Source organism: Cannabis sativa, chromosome 1 (assembly GCF_029168945.1).
Source record: "Cannabis sativa cultivar Pink pepper isolate KNU-18-1 chromosome 1, ASM2916894v1, whole genome shotgun sequence".
Lineage (NCBI taxonomy): Eukaryota > Viridiplantae > Streptophyta > Magnoliopsida > Rosales > Cannabaceae > Cannabis > Cannabis sativa.
The window spans coordinates 66,194,944-66,215,250 of NC_083601.1; the positions used below are offsets into that span (position 1 = coordinate 66,194,944).

The 20,307-nt window shown below is 27.8% G+C and overlaps 1 protein-coding gene across 1 annotated transcript; it reads left to right on the forward strand.

The window, feature by feature from the left end:
• The first annotated feature begins 2,247 nt into the window (after positions 1-2,247).
• On the forward strand, positions 2,248-4,831 carry LOC115714745 (sugar transport protein 14-like). The gene is made up of 5 exons (XM_061108684.1): positions 2,248-2,478; positions 2,564-2,730; positions 2,829-3,151; positions 3,308-3,937; positions 4,221-4,831. The coding sequence occupies exons 2-5, from the start codon at positions 2,592-2,594 to the stop codon at positions 4,674-4,676; spliced, it is 1,548 nt and encodes a 515-aa protein (XP_060964667.1). The 5' UTR covers positions 2,248-2,478; positions 2,564-2,591; the 3' UTR covers positions 4,677-4,831.
• The last annotated feature ends 15,476 nt before the right edge of the window (positions 4,832-20,307 follow it).

A 20,307-nucleotide genomic window follows, 5' to 3' on the forward strand; every position in this document is an offset into this window, starting at 1 on the left:
ATTGTCAAAGCCTTCTTCTGATGATCTGTGCTCTAAGAAGATGAAGAGTGTTGTAGAAGATGAAGATGATTTCGATTCCGAGTGTGATGAAGCTCTTATTGTGTTGCCTAAGAAAATAAAAGTTAGTATGTTTGTTTGTTTCATTTTATATGTGAATTTATTCATTAGTATTTTTTGTTTTTTGTTAATCAAATCAGTGTTTGGGTTTCTTTTCATTTTTTATTTATTTTTCTCTGATAATGACTGGTATCTTTTTTAGGGTTTTTTTTTGTTTTTTTATTTTTTTGTCAATTTATTGTTTAGTAGTTTTTTTATTAATGAGATTATTTTTTTGTTTGAAATAATGAATGTGTTTATTTTTCTTTTAATTTTTTTTGTTTGATAATGAATCGTAGATATGTTAGTGTTTTTTATAATTTTTTTTTTTTTTTTGTAATGGATGTGGTTTTAGCCGTTTATTGTTATAGTAGTTTGAATTTTAACCTATTTTATTGTATATATGATGTAGTAGTTTTTTTGTTTAGCGATCTAGTTGATATACTAAGTAGTTTATATTGTATTAGTCTTTATGTTTTTTTTTTGTTATTTGTTATTCAGAGATTAGAAATTTATTGTTTAGTTTCTAATACATCATCTTGTTACTGTTCTTGTATGTGTTTCAAGAAAGATATTATTGATTTTGAAATTGATAAAAATTGTGTAGTTTTGACTTATCAAAGTTTACTATTGTATTTCTTTTTGTTTTTAAGTTTATCAAAGTTTACCATTTAGTTTCTTGTTGATGGTTTTAGTTTGTTTTAGAATTTTGTGGATTGAAGCTTTTGTCAAGCTTTAATGGTGATTTTTTTTTTAGATTCCACCGATATTTTTGCAGAGCTTTAATGGAGGTTTGAATAGTCGAATGTTTCTTTTTAATTTTTTTTGTTCTCAAATAGTTATATATGATTCAGCACTAGGAGGTTACGCACTGTTTTGAGGGGACGGTGGTTGATTGAAATTTGTGAGATTTTATTTTTTTCGGTTCGGTAGGAATATTTTCAGTAAATTTCGGTACAAATATACATATATAAGGTATATTTATTTTATTCGGTAACTATAATATTAATTTGTTAATTTGGTATATAATTAAAAAATCCCCATATATCAATACATAAAAGGAAAGTTTAGTTGAATCTTTTATAAATTTTGTAATCAGATTTAAAAAAGGAAGGTCATTTGATTTTGTGGTATTAATTACATGCTTTTATTAAAAATTGATTATATATGATAATGTAATATAAATCTAGTGTATTATTATAATATTAATTTATTTCTAATAAAAAAAGTACAATTTTGTTAATAAATATCTCATTGTTATTATTACTTTTATGTTTCAAAATTATTGCACTAATCTATATTTCTTTTTTTAGTTGAATCTTATTATTCTTGTTTTCATACATGATTTGGTTATCCTTCTATTTTACTCTCATGAAAAAATAAATGATAATGGATAATATTTCTTCTTCTTAAGCTTAAGGATTTTTTTTTAGATATTTTCAATGTTTAATTTTTCAAAATACTTTTAATTATGTTTCTTATAAATTAGTTGTACATGCTTAATTGGAGGAATTTTGTAACGGTCTTCTTTGATGCGATGCATTATTATTATTATTTTTAAAAGATAATTATAAAGGAGCATTGTACCATTGTTACAAATTTTGTGCTGACAGACCGCTTAAAATTTTTAATTGTTAATTAATAATTAGTTATGCTATTATAAGCTATATATAAAAATATTTATGTATATATATATAAATATATTTCATCATTCATGAAAAAGATAAGAACTCATTTATCATCAGTTACTCAATTACTAATAAAAAGCCAGCTGTTTTTCTGAGACGATCTAATCGTATGTAAAAGCAAGCTGTTCTTGAAAACTGTGTGTCCCTAATTAACACATAAATCATGAAAATGAATTAGAATGAGATAATTAGTTTTACCAACTAGGAAAAGATTGTATGAAAGAAAGAAACTTGGATAAGGATGGATTATGGTTTTTAGTCCTTTGTCTCTATTTTTCTTTTAGGAAAAAAAAAAATAAATAAAAAATTGAAAGTGTACCCTGCATTGTAAAATCCGATTAATTCTCCTTAACCTTCTAAATAGATAATTAGATAAGAATATCATATCTTTCAAAACTTAATTAATTTTAATTTAATTTCTTTTAAATAAAACCCTTTAATTTCGCATCACGCGGCTTACGATAACAAACATAACAATAAGAAACATAAAGTTTGGAGAGAATTAAAAAAAAAAAACGTTTTTGTTACATTGTTGCACTTTCGAATCTCTATTTTTAGTTAATTTTGATTATTATTTAAAAGATCTTTAAACTGGTGACTCGATCAACACTATAGCAAGATTTTTTTTTTTGAATTTGGATGCAGTACAGCTAAAAATATTATAGTGACTGAGATTTAGATTAAACCTTTTAAGGTAAAGAAGACATAAAATCAATCTCAATTCATTATTATTAGTCTGATACATATATTTATATATTTTTGAGTTGATTGTGTAGCAGCATTGTTTTGGGAGATAAGAGTGAAGAAATGGCTGGAGGATTTGTGGGTGGAGGAGTATCTGAAAGGGCTCATCTTTATGAGTATAGAATAACTGGATATTTCATCTTTGCTTGCATTGTTGCAGCTCTTGGAGGCTCTCTTTTTGGATATGATCTTGGTGTTTCAGGTCACTCTTTTGTTGATTTTCTCTCTTTTTTTTATATAAAAGATAAATACCAAATCATTTTATATCTTATGTTTGTTTTTTTAATATGGTGAATTTAGGTGGAGTGACATCCATGGATGATTTCTTGAAAGAGTTTTTCCCAAAAGTGTATAGAAGGAAGCAAATGCATTTGAAAGAAACAGATTATTGTAAATATGATAATCAGATTCTGACTCTGTTTACTTCGTCCTTGTACTTTGCTGGGCTTGTTTCTACTTTTGCTGCTTCCCATGTTACCAGAAACAAAGGAAGAAGAGCTAGCATCATCGTTGGATCCATCAGTTTCTTCTTAGGAGCTGTCCTAAATGCAGCTGCCATTAACATTGCCATGTTGATCATAGGAAGAATCTTCCTTGGAATTGGCATTGGATTCGGCAATCAAGTAATTTTACATTTCTTTTCTTACTTTTATTCACTCATTATCATCTCCTTTGGATAATGATATTAGAAACCTTATGAATGAGATTAAACTAGGGGATTATTTAAGTTTTGTTGTTTTTTGTAATATTTACAATGTAAAAATTTTCTAATTGTGTAGGCAGTTCCTTTGTACCTATCAGAAATGGCTCCTTCAAAAATTCGAGGTGCAGTGAACCAACTATTTCAGTTGACAACTTGCTTAGGAATCCTAGTAGCAAACTTAATAAACTATGGAACTGAAAAGATCCATCCATGGGGATGGAGATTGTCACTTGGTTTGGCTACAGTTCCAGCTATTCTTATGTTCATTGGAGGAATCTTTCTTCCTGAGACCCCAAATAGTCTTGTGGAACAAGGCAAATTAGATGAAGCAAGAAGAGTACTTGAGAAAGTTAGAGGAACAACAAAAGTTGATGCTGAGTTTGCTGATTTGATTGATGCTAGCAATGCAGCAAGAGCCATAAAACACCCTTTTAGAAATCTTCTCCAAAGGAAAAACCGACCCCAGTTGGTTATCGGTGCACTCGGTATCCCTGCATTCCAACAGCTCACTGGGATGAACTCTATACTCTTTTACGCACCAGTTATATTCCAGAGCTTAGGATTTGGCTCAGGGGCATCTCTGTATTCCTCTGTTATCACAAGTGTAGCCCTTGTTCTTGCTACATTTATTTCAATGGCTTTTGTTGACAAGTTTGGGAGAAGAGCTTTCTTCTTGGAAGCTGGTTCTGAAATGATATGTTGCCTGGTAAGTAATGCTTCCAATGTTAAACTTAATCACATATTACCCTATTTAAAGCATTAATTCTACAATTGAAACATACCTCCCAAATTGTTCATTCCATCCCTTTGAGTCATTTCTTTGTCACTATGAATCTGTCAAAAAACCACTAATATAATTAACAAGTGTTAAATCATCTCATTATGGTTATTGACAGTATTAGGCATCACGTTTGAGATTATGTTAGCTTATTATGTCATAGGAATATTTACTAACATGTTTTTTGTTGAACCTTTTTTCCTTTTTTCAGATTGCTTTGGCTATAACTCTGGCTCTGAAATTCGGACAAGGAGAGGTTCTTCCGAAGGGGATTGGGATTTTCCTAGTGATTCTGATATTTATATTCGTTTTGTGTTATGGAAGGTCATGGGGGCCTTTAGGGTGGCTTGTGCCAAGTGAGCTTTTCCCATTGGAAACAAGATCAGCTGGACAAAGTGTGGTAGTGTGTGTGAACTTACTCTTCACAGCTCTTATTGCACAATGTTTCCTTGTTTCTCTTTGCCATCTAAAATATGGGATATTTCTCCTCTTTGCTGGGTTGATATTCATCATGAGTAGCTTCATCTATTTCCTCTTGCCAGAAACAAAGCAAGTCCCAATTGAAGAGATATATCTTCTGTTTCAGAACCATTGGTTTTGGAAAAAGTACGTTAATGATGATGATGATGGAGTACTTGATGATATGTCTCCTGCTGCACGTAAATAATTAACTAATTATTAGCCCATGTTTATGTTTATTATTTCTCTCAAGGACATGGATTTTTTCTCCTATCTTTCTTATTGTTACTATGACTAAACAGTAATTATTCGTGGTATATAGCAGTCGTAGTAATAATGACCAACTCTATTCTTTTTTTTTATGTTATTGAGGATTGCATAGTTTTATTTTCAGCAAGTGAAATAATGCTCAAACCAAACCAGTGAAAGGAATGAGGAGTTAAATTATAGATGAAATATAATTAACACACATACATATGATTAATGAAGACAATAAGAACTTGGTTAGTTTATTTTTCCACTTCCAAATGTATAATCAATAAATCTATTTAGAAATAGAAAATATTGGGAAAATGATTGAGAAAATAGAAAGTGGTGAGGAAAAAGGGGATGTGAAATTGAGAAAAAGGAAATGATGTAATCACTTAAAAGAAATTTTAAATGAATACTATAGAGCTAGAGCCGCTTATAATATTGTTCAAAAACATCAAAAAAATATCAATCCTACAAATGGCTAAAGAACAATAATAATCGTTCGAAAAATAAAGGGGGAAACTAACACTACTGTTGAAAATGAAACAACAATCCACATACTAATTAAGAATGAATATCCACCTATACCTAAACAATGTTTAAATCCAAATCTAAAGGTGATCCATCCAAGTACCGTCTAAGATAGGCATAACATACAAATTAAAATCTAAACAATCAAACAAAATAACACAAAAATAAAAAAAATGAAAATCAACAACAACTAAGTGAAGGCTTCATTGAACCTACCATTCATCAACCACCATCCACCTGCAAAACATTCGATCTCTCTCGAGTGTTGGCATTGCCCACATCAAAATACTCTTACTTTTTGTGTGAGTGATTTGTGTTGGATAAATACTACATTTATTCATTTGTAATTAAATCTAAAAAAAATAAACTCTTAATTTTTTTTAACTTATTATTATCAATGGTCATTTGCCGTGTTATTCAACAATATTGGAATCGTGTTAATATATATTAAGAGTTAGTTCACATTGCTAATGTATGGAAATAAACTGTGATATATAAGATGAATGGGCTACACCTCTCATTGCCAATTGGTTTTGAGATGGAACCCCATTTATCTTATCCCCAAATTCTAACATGGTATCAGAGCCACAAATGTCACGTTACATAGTTGGGTTTGCAAAAAAGTATCTTGATCAATGGAGAAATGCTCATCAGTCGGGCTTAGATACGTCTTGGTCTGCTTATCAATCAGGTGACGCGGCTTGCTTATTGAGGGGTGTAAAGACTCGATTTTTGACCGAGTCAAATGTATATATATATAAAATATATATATATATACTGAACCCCTTCGTCCCCCTCTCTCATTCTATCTATTTTTCTCTCTTTCTCTCTCTTTAAAATACAAAAATAAAACCCATAAATCTCCATAACCACCACACTCCAGCGACCCACCTCCGGCCACCGCCCGACCCAACGCGCCGGACAAATCGAAAGCCCAAGTGCCGGCGACCTCACCCCCAAGCGGCGCCGCTCCTCTCGCCGCCGTTGACTCGGGATCGCAAGTCAAAGTTTGGGATTTCAAACTTTGAACGGATTTTTCGGTCACCTCCGGCGTCCGTTTGACGAATCGTCTTCACCACTAAACTCAGCTCGTCGAGGAGAACAACCTACACTAAACAATTTTTCCCGGTTCACTACTTTTTCCGGTGACATTTTTGTAGCTCCGCCCTTTTCCGGCGACTTTCCGGTGACACCGTGTACCGTTTTGACAAACGGTTGGCATGGGTGTGATCTACTCGTCGAGGTGGTCGTTTTGATATATACTACTCCTATTTTCGACAACATTTCCGGTACACCAATTTTTACCGCCACCGATTGTTAATGTGCACCGCTTAGGTGAGGTTTCGGAACCCCAAATTTTAAATATAGTCATATTATATGTCGTTGGACTCGGTTTTAAATGTAGAATGCGATGATGATAATTATTTAACCATTTGATGGTATAGGTGAGAGTAATATGTAAGTTTGGACTAAACAATTGGAGCTCGGGACTTGAGAGCTTAAGATCGTCTTTTGGAAAAAGTTTAACGACTCGGGAGAGGTAGGGACTCAACTTGATTATTGGACTTGATTTTTATATGCGTTGTATAACATTAGACATATTCCAATTTTTATGATTTACAAAAATTGTTTGAAAAAAAATTAAAAACTTAATCTGCATATTTTCTGGACTGTTCTGGGGCACTGAGTGCCAAATATATTTTTGTGTGCAAATATTTATGCATGTTATGATTTTTGGGTTTATTCAAAATACAGCTGTTATGCTGCCGAATTTTCTAGAAAATAAAAAGGAATATGTTCTTTTGTTATGCTTATTATTTGCCTGCTTTGGTTATATTGATGAGAGCCATGTTGATCATGTTCGATGCATATTGTTGTTTCACGACCTAGTCTCTGTGTCATCATAGGTAGATCAGGTGTGCACTCACCTGTAGGTGAAAGACCTAGAATCTGTACAGGGAGTGAATTAAATCTGAGCCCCGATATTTATGGTGGATATCAGATGCGACTACCCGGTTTTGGATGTCGTTTTCTATGATTTAGTATTGAGAGCTAAGGGTCTAGTGGACGGTGTGATATGCATTTGACGTTTGATTTGTGATTATTTGTGGTCTCTCTATTTTATTTGTACATATTCATACTGTTGATGAGACATTTTATTTTTATAAAGCTAACCATGCAAGAATTTTATTAAACCAAGGGTCCTTTGATATTAGTTGTTTTCCTATTGGGCTTTATAAGCTCACTATTTTCTCCCATTCCAGGAACTCAGTTTGATGCTAGTGGATGAGGATGGTACCGTTGGGAAAGGAATATCGTTATTAGTTTAGTCATATTTTACTCTTTCACCTTCTAATGAGACTGATTTTGTATTTAAGAACAAATGGATGGTCTGGATGACTTAAATTAGCTATGTACTAGTTAGAAATGAGAAAAGATGGATGCTAGATATTATTTTGGTATTTTATTGACTTATTAAATCTATCTATTTGGTGATTACATAACTGTGGGGATATTACTGTTCTTTTATATTGATGAGTGGTCCTGATTTTATTACTAATATTTTCTTATTAATATAGGAGTTAATCCATATCTTTTAAATTAGTATTTTGTAATATAAATAAAAGGATCATTTATAAGTTTTATTTTCCTACAAGGGTCAAAGTGTGACCTTTGACCACCCAAGTTATGGATATTACACATCTGTCACAGCCTAGGGCTCGGGTCGTGACAAGGGGAGTACACGGTTGGTACATGGTGTGGTTGAACCAATTTTGGCGGAGGTCTTGGGTATCAAAGAGGTGCTCAATTGGGTTAAAGAAATGAAGTGGCAACATATTATGTTAGAATTTGATTGTCTTTGCGCGGTCCCAGCCATTTGAAGCTCTTTAAATATGAATTCTGTCTTTGGTTTGATTGTAAAAGATTGTAAAAGTTTGCTTGCTTCTCTTACGAATGATTCTATTTTTTTTGTCAAACGATCTGTTAATTTAGTAGCTCATAATTTTGCTAAGATTGTTATCTTATTTCTTGATCGTCGTTTTAATTTAGAACATGTTCCAACTGATTTGCTATCCTATTTAGTAGCGAAAGTTTCTGATTAATAAAATTTCTTTCATTAAAAAAATGACAAATAGGCTCAATTAAGTGATAGTGTTCTATAAATTTTCTTGTTTTTCTGTTCGCACCTCTTTTCAGTCAACTATTTATTTCTAGTTTTTGTTATAAATTTTTGACTGAGGTATTTTTAATTGTTGAAAACTCAAATCAATTCACTTATAGTTACATATATAAATGATGACAGTAATTATTTGAGTGGTATATAGATTTGATATAATTGAAGTTGACAAGTAATGGCTTCTTTGTCATAGGAAAATGGGCAGAAGCTAGATACTCACATTCCTCACCATTAGTATTTCATTTCAGTCTTAAAGATTTATTTTAGACTTACATCTCTCATCTTCAACCACATTACATACTACATAGCATGAATGTAGAATTTGGTAGCAGAAATTTCTTTACACATCTTAATTAATAATAAAAACAAAAAGGGATTCTTAGAATAAGTGCTATAAAGATTCCCACTTAAACTTTCAATTTTAGTATATTTTCTATGGGGTTCTTTCTGTATTTTTTAAGAATGGGATGTTTGTAGTTAGAATTTTCTTTTCTTTTCTTTTTTGAGATAATTTGTAGTTAGAACTTAGAAGTAGTAGATGATTTGGAAAATATAATCATGGATTGTGATTGGTAATGGAAGAATATCTCAACTTCAATCATATCAACCTAACCTTTGCCACGTCTTTATAATCATAATGTCTCAACTCAATAGCACAAACCAATACTTTTAAATTTTATCTAATATATACTCTTATTTAACCACCAAAACGACAACTAAGATTCCACAATCGAAGACATATAATTATTAAGCATATTCCTCTTGGCTTAATAATGATATATATAATTAATTAACATAAATAAAATAAGAACGTACGACATATGCTTAACCTTTCTTGATATTTATAAGGGGAATTATTATATATTGTTTTTTATTTTATTTTATTTTTTTTAAATTTACCGTTTGAGTTTCTAAAGTGGCTATAGCGCTAGTTACAATATATGTTTTTATGCGATTTTTTATTGCGATTTAAGTTACAACGCTAGTTGCAATAGGAATTTATATACAGAATTACGTAAAAATGCAAAAAAAAAAAAAATGTTTAAAAATGTTAAAAAAAAAAAAAAACCCTATTTAAAATTACAAAAGTACAAATTTAACTTTAAACTCAGTTACTCAACCGTATAATGTCAAAATAATACAATATAAAATCACACCAAACCTAGCTTTTATGTAATTACACTCTATTATAGTATATAAGGAGAAATTTTAATAGATACAATTTCATCCTCAATCAGAAAATAATAATATTATTATTATTATTCATGGCCTTTTAATGTATTTATTGTATATTTATATAGTATCTAATTTTTTCGAAATGTTTTTACAATTTATAACCTTAAAAAGTCAATTTTGTTGGATTTATGTTATTTGTTAGTAGGGGTGGGCATCCGATCTAATCCAACTTTTTTTTCCTCATCCGATTCAATCCAATTAGTAATTGGATTTGGAAAATTATCATCCGATCCAATCCAATTAGACCTCAATCCAATCCAATTACTAATTGGATTGGATCAATTTTTTAATTGAATATCCAATTACACACCTAAATTTTAATATTAGCTTAAAAATATAAAGAAAATTACGTAAAAACTAAGTATAACTTTTTGGGGACGTTTGGTATGAGGTGTTCAAAATAATTTGATTATAGGGAATATTATGAAGGAGAATATGATTATAGGGAAATGTGTAAAACTGTGTTTGGCTGTGTAGGGTAATATGTAATCATATTACTGTTAATTAAATTACACTGTTTGATTGAGTACAGGAATCTTATATATATATTATTTTGAAAAATTAAAATAAAAATATTTTTTATTATATCTATTTAATGTTAATTACATATAAAAATAAAATAGTTATTTATTAAAGAAATATATTTATTAATTAGTAAATATTAAATTTTATTGTATTTTTTATTAATTAAAATGAACATTTTGTTATAAATATTAATAATTATGTGGATGTCCAAATCTTTTATTTATTACCATGAATTGTAATCAACATTCCTCTTTTCCTTAGTTTCCCTTTTTCTTAGTTTCTTAATATCTCACTCTTGTATTTGTATAAATAGGGGTTCACCCCATTGGAATAAACAACTCAGAAATTCTCATTCACTTTCTCTTTCTCTCTTCATCTTCTTCTTCTTTCTTCTCATCTACTTTATATTATTTTATATTATTTCATAATACGTTATCAGCACGAGTCTCTGCCCAAGCTTCAAGCATGAGTCTCTGCCCAAGCTTCAAGCATGAGTCTCTGCCCAAGCTTCAAGCATGAGTCTCTGCCCAAGTCCCAATGTAAGTATCTTGTTAAAGTTCTTGAATTGTTTCAAAGTCAAAATACACTAAATATATATTTATATATATACTCCTCTGACTGAAACAATTTCAAGAATTATTTGGTTTCTTTTTTTCTTTTTATCTATATATCTATATATTATATATGTATGTATATATTTTTATATATTTATTATTGATTTCATATATATATAATGGTCTTATCATTCATAATATTTACAATATATGTGTGCCTATGATATGATAGAGAAAATCTATATAAATTATACATATATCCAGAAGATTATGTATCATCGATAAAATATTGCATATATCCTAAAGATTATGCATCATCGATAAAATATTGCATATATCCTGAAGATTATGCATCATCGATAAAATATTGCATATATCCTGAAGATTATGCATCATCGGTAAAATATTGCATATATCCTGAAGATTATGCATCATCGATAAAATATTGCATATATCCTGAAGATTATGCATCCTCGATAAAATATTGCATACATCCTGATGATTATGCGTCCTCAATAAAATCTTGCATATATCCTGAAGATTATGCAAACGTAATATTCATTATATAGTTGATGAATATATAATGAAAGAGATGAATACATATTTATATATATGTTCTTGTATTCTTTGAGGACAATGAAAAATAATCTAATATCGATATAGATTTTGACAAACATTTTCTGAAGTAAATGTTTTATATTTATCGAAGAAAAAAAAATGATTGTATTTATGTGAATACAACTAAAGAATCATTAAAAATGATTATTATTGATGCAATTTTATAGTGGGTTTTGAATACCCAAAAAGAATGTTAAGAAAATTGCATTGAAACATTAAAGTATAAGAATAACAATGAGCATGACTAATGTTATTTAAATACATGAGGCAGTATTTATTGTTCATCATTCCCCATGAGAGAATGATACGAATTGAAGTCAATCACTTTTAAAGATTCCTCGTATTAGTCATGTTATTATACATTGTTATTACTTGCAATGTTGGAAATTATTGAATCTGACATATGTTAAAGATTAAATTTTGCATACATCTTGGAGACTATGCAAAAATTGCATTCATATATTCTTTGAAATATCGTAAAAGAAATTGTTGAATAATTTCTTATATTTTTTATGGATGAACAAGTAATAAATTTTTAAGAAATTTATAATAATGTTCTACTTGTTCAACGTCATTCCCCGAAGTGAATGTAATGATTTTAAATAATCAATGACATTATTTACTACTCAAATATTTCCAGAAAAAGTGGAAACAACTAAAAGATGAGATACCACACATAATCAAAGTGCATGAAATTTATATATCATGTGTGGAATTTAATAATAGTGGTCGCGTACCTGTAGTACGGACATACTTATAATCAAGATAAAAGTATACTTGATTATTTAATAGAATGTGAATTGTACAAACTTATTGTACATTTAGAATATTTAAATATCATTACCTAAAGAGAATGAATAGACATGAAATTCTATTTCAAAGAATATAGATTTCACATATATTGGCAATGCCAGAAGTAAATTAATATATACATATTTTATTATTTCTTGAAATCAATAGTTTCAAACTATTGTTGGTGCAGAATATGTGTATATATATAGTTACTATATAATTTAGTTTGCATATTCCCAAAAGTGGATATATAATTTACTAATATTTGTTAGTGATCTAATATAATCAAAGTGATAAAGAATCACAAAATAATTATTTGAAAAGCTTCCTAAAGAAGTCTTACATACAATTGCTACTTAGAGTAGTAAAATATATTTGTATGTACCTAGATGTATAACTTTTATCTAGTTATGAAAGTATAATAAGTAAAACTTATTATATGTACTGGTTGTACATTTAAATATATAATATATCAAGTCATGATAATTAGACTGATGAATAGTCTATTAATAAATTAGACGACTTGTTAAAAAGATACCAGGAAACATGAATGATATATTATGGTTATAGCTATTTGACCATTATAACAACATGATGAAGTTGTCATGTACATTTTATATTATACACATCATTGAATTGATGATAGTGATTCCTGAAGAAATATAAAGTTTGATAAACATACTAGTGACTCCTGAAGAGTGTATATGTTTTGGAGAATAATATAATTATATTATTCGTGTATATAAAATGAAACTTGTAATGATTATGTTGTAATGAATTTACATTACCTTTTGAAAGTTTCATTGAAATACAAATTATAGTGAACCTGAAGTTCATGAATTGAATTTTTCGACATGATCAATCATATGCAATAAATTGTCAAAGAATTTGACTAAATTTTGTTGAAGAACCAGAAGATTCTTCTCATTGTTAATTTATAAGGCTCAAAAGAAGAATGTGCATATATTTGCACATAGAAAATATTTAAATTATATTTCTTTAACAGTCTTGAGCCATTATTAGATTTTTATTGCATAGTTTCTTATCGATGTGATAAGATTATATGATCATGCATTTACAAAATGTGTAAATTTATGTATTTCTAATTATACACGTATGACTCATTCTTAGAAATGAATTAAGTTCATAAGTATTGAACTTGAAACTGAAGTTATTGAACCTGAAGTTCAATGTCATATAATATATATGAGTTTAAATAGATATTGATTCATTGTGATGTATTGAAATCCCTACAGGTGTATTAATATTATTAGATATCACAATTTCTTAAAATTCTCTCGATCAGGGGGAGAGAAGCAGTTGGGATCGATGATAATTTTTGAAAAATGATCCTTGCACAAAGTTATAAGAACGATATAGTTCAAAATGATATATACCAACTGCAAATCAATATTACTCAAAGTTGAGATAGAATGAGTTGAAAACGCCTGAAGCGTAAATGAACAATATAGAAATTATTAGTAAATGTTCATTTGATTTGCCCTGAAGTTGTTAAATCTAGAGGTACTCATGGAGATACCTTAATGTTATAAAGTATTAAAATGATAACCGTGATGAAAACGGTACTCGAAGAGACTCCCAAGAGAAGTTAGACATAATTGAATCCTTGAAGTGATTCGTTATAGGTACCTATAAATGATAAACATATTTGAAAATATGTAATTTAAAGAGATCTCTATAAGTTATGTCAATATGGGAGGAAATTATCATTTATTGAAATTTTTGTCGACAATAAATATTGAATGTGTGCATATGCAATAAACTAACATGAGATAGCAAGGATCATTGTATTAGATTTGTCGAGAATTATCGACATACATTTTGATTTTTTGCCAAAATATTATGACGCAATCCAGGCAAATTCACTCACATAAAGTGAAGTAAGACCTGTAGGGTGTGCAAATAAATATTTCTAATGAGAAATTTGCATATATGTATTTGTACATAATGAATTGTTGTACAAAGTTTGCATAGACATGAGATTGATTGAAGTAAGGCTTAAATATTGAGAAAATATAATCATGATTTGATTATAGCCTGGAATATATTTTATGAGGATTTATAAGCGTCACATAAATGTTGCAACAAAAGGTTATTTATTTGGAGCTCCTAATGTAGTGAGAATTTGAAATAAGCCTTATCTAAAAATTCTAGAAGAATTTAATACATGTCTTAAGTGATATAAATTCAAAGTCGCGCGCACTATATGACAAAGATCTTTGTATGAAATAAAGACATGTAAGTAAATTATTATTTGAAAAATACCTATGGTTGTCTATGCAATATAAATACGTAAATTATACGTTGTGATAGACTCTTTAAGAGTTTTTGATTAATTGAAGAACAAACTTTTATTTCTTTTGTATTTCGAGAAATATTAATGTATAAAGTTTGTTCATTAGTATTGAAGTCCTGAAGTACTTCATATGTATCAAGAATTATAAATATATGATCATTTGATATGGAAATTAAGATCATAAAACAAGATGGAATAAATATATGGTCTTGGAGTACCATCATTGTCACAAATGAAAATTTGTAGTACCATTAATGTGTTATGTTCATATCTACTTGAAATTTTAAATTTTCGTATGAACAAAGTTGTGTACACACATGAATGATACAATTAGTTGGATAAAGACTAATGTTCCACGAACCCCTCATCTATAATTTAGAAGTCCATGCATACTCTGGAAGAGTTGTAGAAAATATATGATCAAAGATTATATATGGTGATATTTTAAAAGTGATAACAATAATCTTATGAGATATATTATCACCAAAAGAATTATGGATCATATGTGCATGAGGGGGAGACATATTCATGTTGCACTCTTTTTTCCTTAGTTCAGGTTTTGTCCCAATGGGTTTTCCTGGCAAGGTTTTTAACGAGGCAACTTGCAAATAATTATGAATATGAAATATATATTGTACTCTTTTTCCTAGCTCAGATTTTGTCCCACTGGGTTTTTCTGGCAAGGTTTTTAACGAGGCAACTATAAATCATGTTAACATACTTGCATTTTATGAAGCAAGTAGAGAATGTGTGTGAGTGAGATCATTGACATAGCATATTCGGGAAACATATGGATTGCACTCAATAAAGAAGTATCAACCCAAGCAATTCTCTATGGATAATACTGCTTGCATCGTTCAACTAAAAGGAGGTACATTGAAGGAGATAGAGTTAGAACACATTTCACGAAATTCTTCTTTATACGCTTCAAGAAAATGCATATTGGTGTTCAACATATTCAATGAAGTGTCAATCTTACAAACTTATTCACAAAGTTATTACCAACATCAACATTTGAGAAGACGGCAGACAAGATCGAAATTCGTCAATTAGAAGATCTCCACAAATGCCTAAATGAGGGGGAGGGAGTTAGTTTACACTATACTCTTTTTCCTTTGACCAAGTTTTCAGCAAGATTTTTAATAAGGCAGCTATTATGGAGATCCAATGGGGAGTGTTATAAATATTAATAATTATGTGGATGTCCAAATCTTTTATTTATTACCATGAATTGTAATCAACATTCCTCTTTTCCTTAGTTTCCCTTTTTCTTAGTTTCTTAATATCTCACTCTTGTATTTGTATAAATAGGGGTTCACCCCATTGGAATAAACAACTCAGAAATTCTCATTCACTTTCTCTTTCTCTCTTCATCTTCTTCTTCTTTCTTCTCATCTACTTTATATTATTTTATATTATTTCATAATACATTTCTATATATTTTATTACTATGTTATTTATTTTTGTTCGATATGTTATTTATGTACACCATCCGCATAATTTTTTTGTATAATAAATATATATATATATGTTATTGCTAATAATATAAAATAACTCAGTTAAAAAAAATGATCTCACAGACTAAATATCTATATCGTAATATTTTATTTATAATAAATGATAATATTATTGGTATTTAAATTTATTTATTAATTCAAAAATATTATTCAAATTAATATGATGGAAGGTAATAATTCAATCCTACCCTTTTTTAAGGTATGAACATTGATCTCCTCAAGGGTAGTTATATTACTAGGGGAATAATATTCCAAGGCTAAACCCTCCAAACAAACAAGGTAATGTTTCACATTATCATTCCCTTACTAGGATTAACTTATTCCAAACAGTCTATTTAAGTTTAATACTTCATAAATATAATATTCTTACAAGATTATTGTAGCTAAAAGTTTTAAATAATTAAAATAATAACATTTCTATGTAATAAAATAGAACAAAACATCATGAAAATAAATACACTAAACAATCAAGTGTTACAAATTTAACATACAAAAAAAAATCTAATAAAAATATAATAAATATTTTTCAATATTTTTTATTATATAAATAATTTTTAATATATATAAATGTAATTGGATTGGATCGGTTTTAAATGGATATTGAGATTGACATCTAATAACCGATCCAATCCAATTAGAATCCAACTTTTAGCATTCAATCTAATCCAATTGTAATTGGATATCTAACTTTTTATAATTGTAATTGGATTGGATGATGACCACCCCTATTTATTAGCATTAAAGTTTGTTTTTCAAACAAGTTTTAACAGATGAAAAGTTTTTTTCCTGTGGCATTTTTTGATTTTTTTTTGGTAATTAATTACATGTTTATGTTTTGGCTTTTGTATTTTTTAGCGTGAATTTGTGTGTTTTTCAATAATTATATTTTGTGCATTTTATATGCCAGCCTATTAGTATTATTTTGTATTTATTATTTATTAATTTTATTTATTGTTAAAGTCAAATTATTTTACTAGTATTAAATTTAATTATTTTGGTGACCTGCCTATTTTATTCCTTTTGAAATTTGTTATTTTATTAATTGACTATTAATTAGTTTTATTTTATGAGATAAAGTCAATCTTTAGTATTAGTATTTTTTTGGGATTATTTCACGAAAACATAAAAACAACAAAAAAATTACAAAAATACGTTTTCACGGAATTTTGAACATTTTCACGATTTTTTTATTTTATTTACAGAAAATACGGTTTTTTTATGTTGTAATCTTGTTAATTTGTTATTGATTTTTGTTATCTGTATGTTATTTTTTATTTTTATTTTAATGTTATTTTCATGTTACTTTTATGTAGTAATCTTGTTGATTATATGTTGTTCTCGTGTTATTTTTTGGAAAACTGTAAAATTGTAAAAAAACATTTTTTGAACGTAAAAATGTAAATATTTTACAAAAAATGGTGCCTTATGTAATTATTCCTATTTTTTGAGTAAGTTATGTAATTTGTTTTCCTTTTATAATTTTTTTATTTTTTTCTTTTGTTTTTAACGATTTTCTTTTGAATTATGATTTACTAATAGGTTTTTTTACTTTTTAGTCTCAATGATATAAATATAATTTAAGAATTTGGTCTTTTATTAATTTGAAATTAATGTTGAGCCTTTTTTGAAGTATGATTGGTATCAGTATTTATTTCATTTATTATTGATTGTATATGTTTTTGTATATAGTAGTTCTATATTAAATAATTTTTTTTCACATAATTATTATAATTATGACTAATATGGCTTTTTAGTTTTTAGTTTTTATGGTTAATGTGCCTTTTAGTTTTGTAAGGCAATATGTCTAGTTTTGTAAGTGGTTTGTTTGTTAATTTTGTAAGGCCAATATTGATAGTTTTTTTGTATGGTTAATGTGGCTAGTTTTCTTTTGTACGGTCAATGTAGCTAGTTTTTGGTTTTGTAAGGTCAATATGGTTAGTTTTGGTTTTATAAGGCTAGTATGGCTAGTTTTTGGTTTTGTAAGGCTAGCATGACTAGTTTCTGGTTTTGTAAGACTAGTATGGCTAATTTTAAATTTTGTAAGGATAGTATGACTAGTTTTAGTTTAGTAAGGCTAACATGACTAAAAAGTTTTGTAAAGTTATTGTATGACTAGTTTTAATTTTGTAAGGTCAGTTTGGTCTAATAATAACACAACAATGTAATGTAGTCACTGTCAGCAATGGAGAAGAGAATAGATAAGTTCTAGTATTTACATCAGAGAATTGTATGTAACTATTTATATAAAATTTCATATTTTATTTTATTTTATTTGTAAGGGAAATTTCATATTTTATTAAATATTTATTATGTATTGATTTTTTTCTCTTTATTTTGTAGGTGTTCTATTAGTGGGTTGGAAGTAAAAACTCTTAATTTGGAGGTTTTCTTTTCTGATATTATGGTTTTATTATGTATTGATTTTTTTCTCTTTATTTTGTAGGTGTTCTATTAGTGGGTTGGAAGTAAAAACTCTTAATTTGGAGGTTTTCTTTTCTGATATTATGGTTTTAATGTCTAGTTCTCTTAGGGTATCTCTTCATGCCCTTAGGATAGACAATGAACTATTATAGATGGAAGAAAATCCTCATCTGCTTACGTAACTTTGTTACTGTTGTTATTTTAACCTGTATCGGTTTCCCTTCAAAATAATAATAATAATAATAATAATAATAATAATTCCTACAATTGTTTTTTTTATTTTGTGAGAAGTTTGATATATATTATATGTTTTTAGATAATTTAAATTTCATTAGATTAATGCAAAAAGATACTTATAGCTTACATTTGGTTGGAGGTAATGCAATGGAATAGAATGGAAAGGAAACAATTTTTACTCCATTCCTTTATTTGGTTGTATTTTAAAATCATTGGAATACCATTCCGATGGAATGACCTTTCCATCATTTTAGTGGAATGACTATTCTATTTTGAAATGGAAGGAAAGTCCATTCTAATACAATATTTGAATAAATTTAATAATTTTTTTTATCAATTTTTTTATGCATTTTAAATTTTATTCCATTCCATTCTTATTCCAATTCCGATTCTTATTCCTATATTTTCATTCCTCTCAACCAAACGCCACCTTAATTTTTAAAAGTACTCTTTTTTATATTTTATTTACAATTTTATGACCTAAAATTTGTATTTACAATTATACATTTTTTAAGTTTCAAAATTGTAAAAATATACTTTGCTCAGCAAAATATATAAAATAAACTAAAAACAACCAAAAATCAATCTCATGACAACCAATGGCAAACCTAAAATTTCAATTGAGGGGAGTGTAATTTTTTTTTTTGTAAGGTAGGGAGCAAAAGTAAATTTAAAAAGAAAAAAAATTGCTCTTGGGATTTGAACCATTCACATTTGCAATATATCTTAACTATTACACCAAAATTAATATTATGTATATAAATTTTAATTTTTATTACAAATATATGTCGTAACTAACTAAAATGCACATATATTTTTTTTTTCCAATTTTGTTAGAGACGACTACCCCCTCGGTTCTATGTGAGTCCGCCCCTAGCATAAACTATAAATTAATAACCATAAATAAACTATAAACTAAATAGAAAAATAATTTTATGACAACTATAATACAATTATAAAAAAAATTATTATTTTTACTAAATATGTATTTTTGAAAATTAAAAAGTTCAAAAAGTAAAAATAAAAATTTTTTGTGTTAAAGTATTTTTGTAATTTTTTTTAAAATTATAGTCTATTTTGTAAATTTTTCAAAATTATACACTATTTTTGCATACTAAGTATGATGTGTATTTATTTTATTTTATTTGTAGTAGGGATGTCAAATTATTTATAACTAAAATTAAAATAAGATTATTTTAAAAATACACAAAAACAACAACTAAAAATTACAAAAATACAGTTGAATGGTATTTTAAACATTCTTTTTGGATTTTAAGATTTTACTTACATAAATTAAGTTGATGTAGTTTTATGTTATACTCTTGTTATTTTATTATTGGCTTTTTGTATTTGTACATCATTTTTTTTTATGTTATTTTGATGTTGTTTGAATGTTATTTTTTTTGTTATTTTCATGTGATTTTTTTTTATGAACACTCCAAAAATATTAAAAAAAATTAAAAACATAAAAATTAAAAAAATAATAATTTCTGTAAATTTCCCAATTAAAATTGTCCATGTATTACGTAATGGATAAAATAACGAGACATACAGAAATAGTCTGCAGTTTGAGAGTGTATAAAAATAATCCCCAAAACAAAACTTAATTATCTTCTTACACAACACAACAACTGTTTTTATATATAGATACATACAGAAAC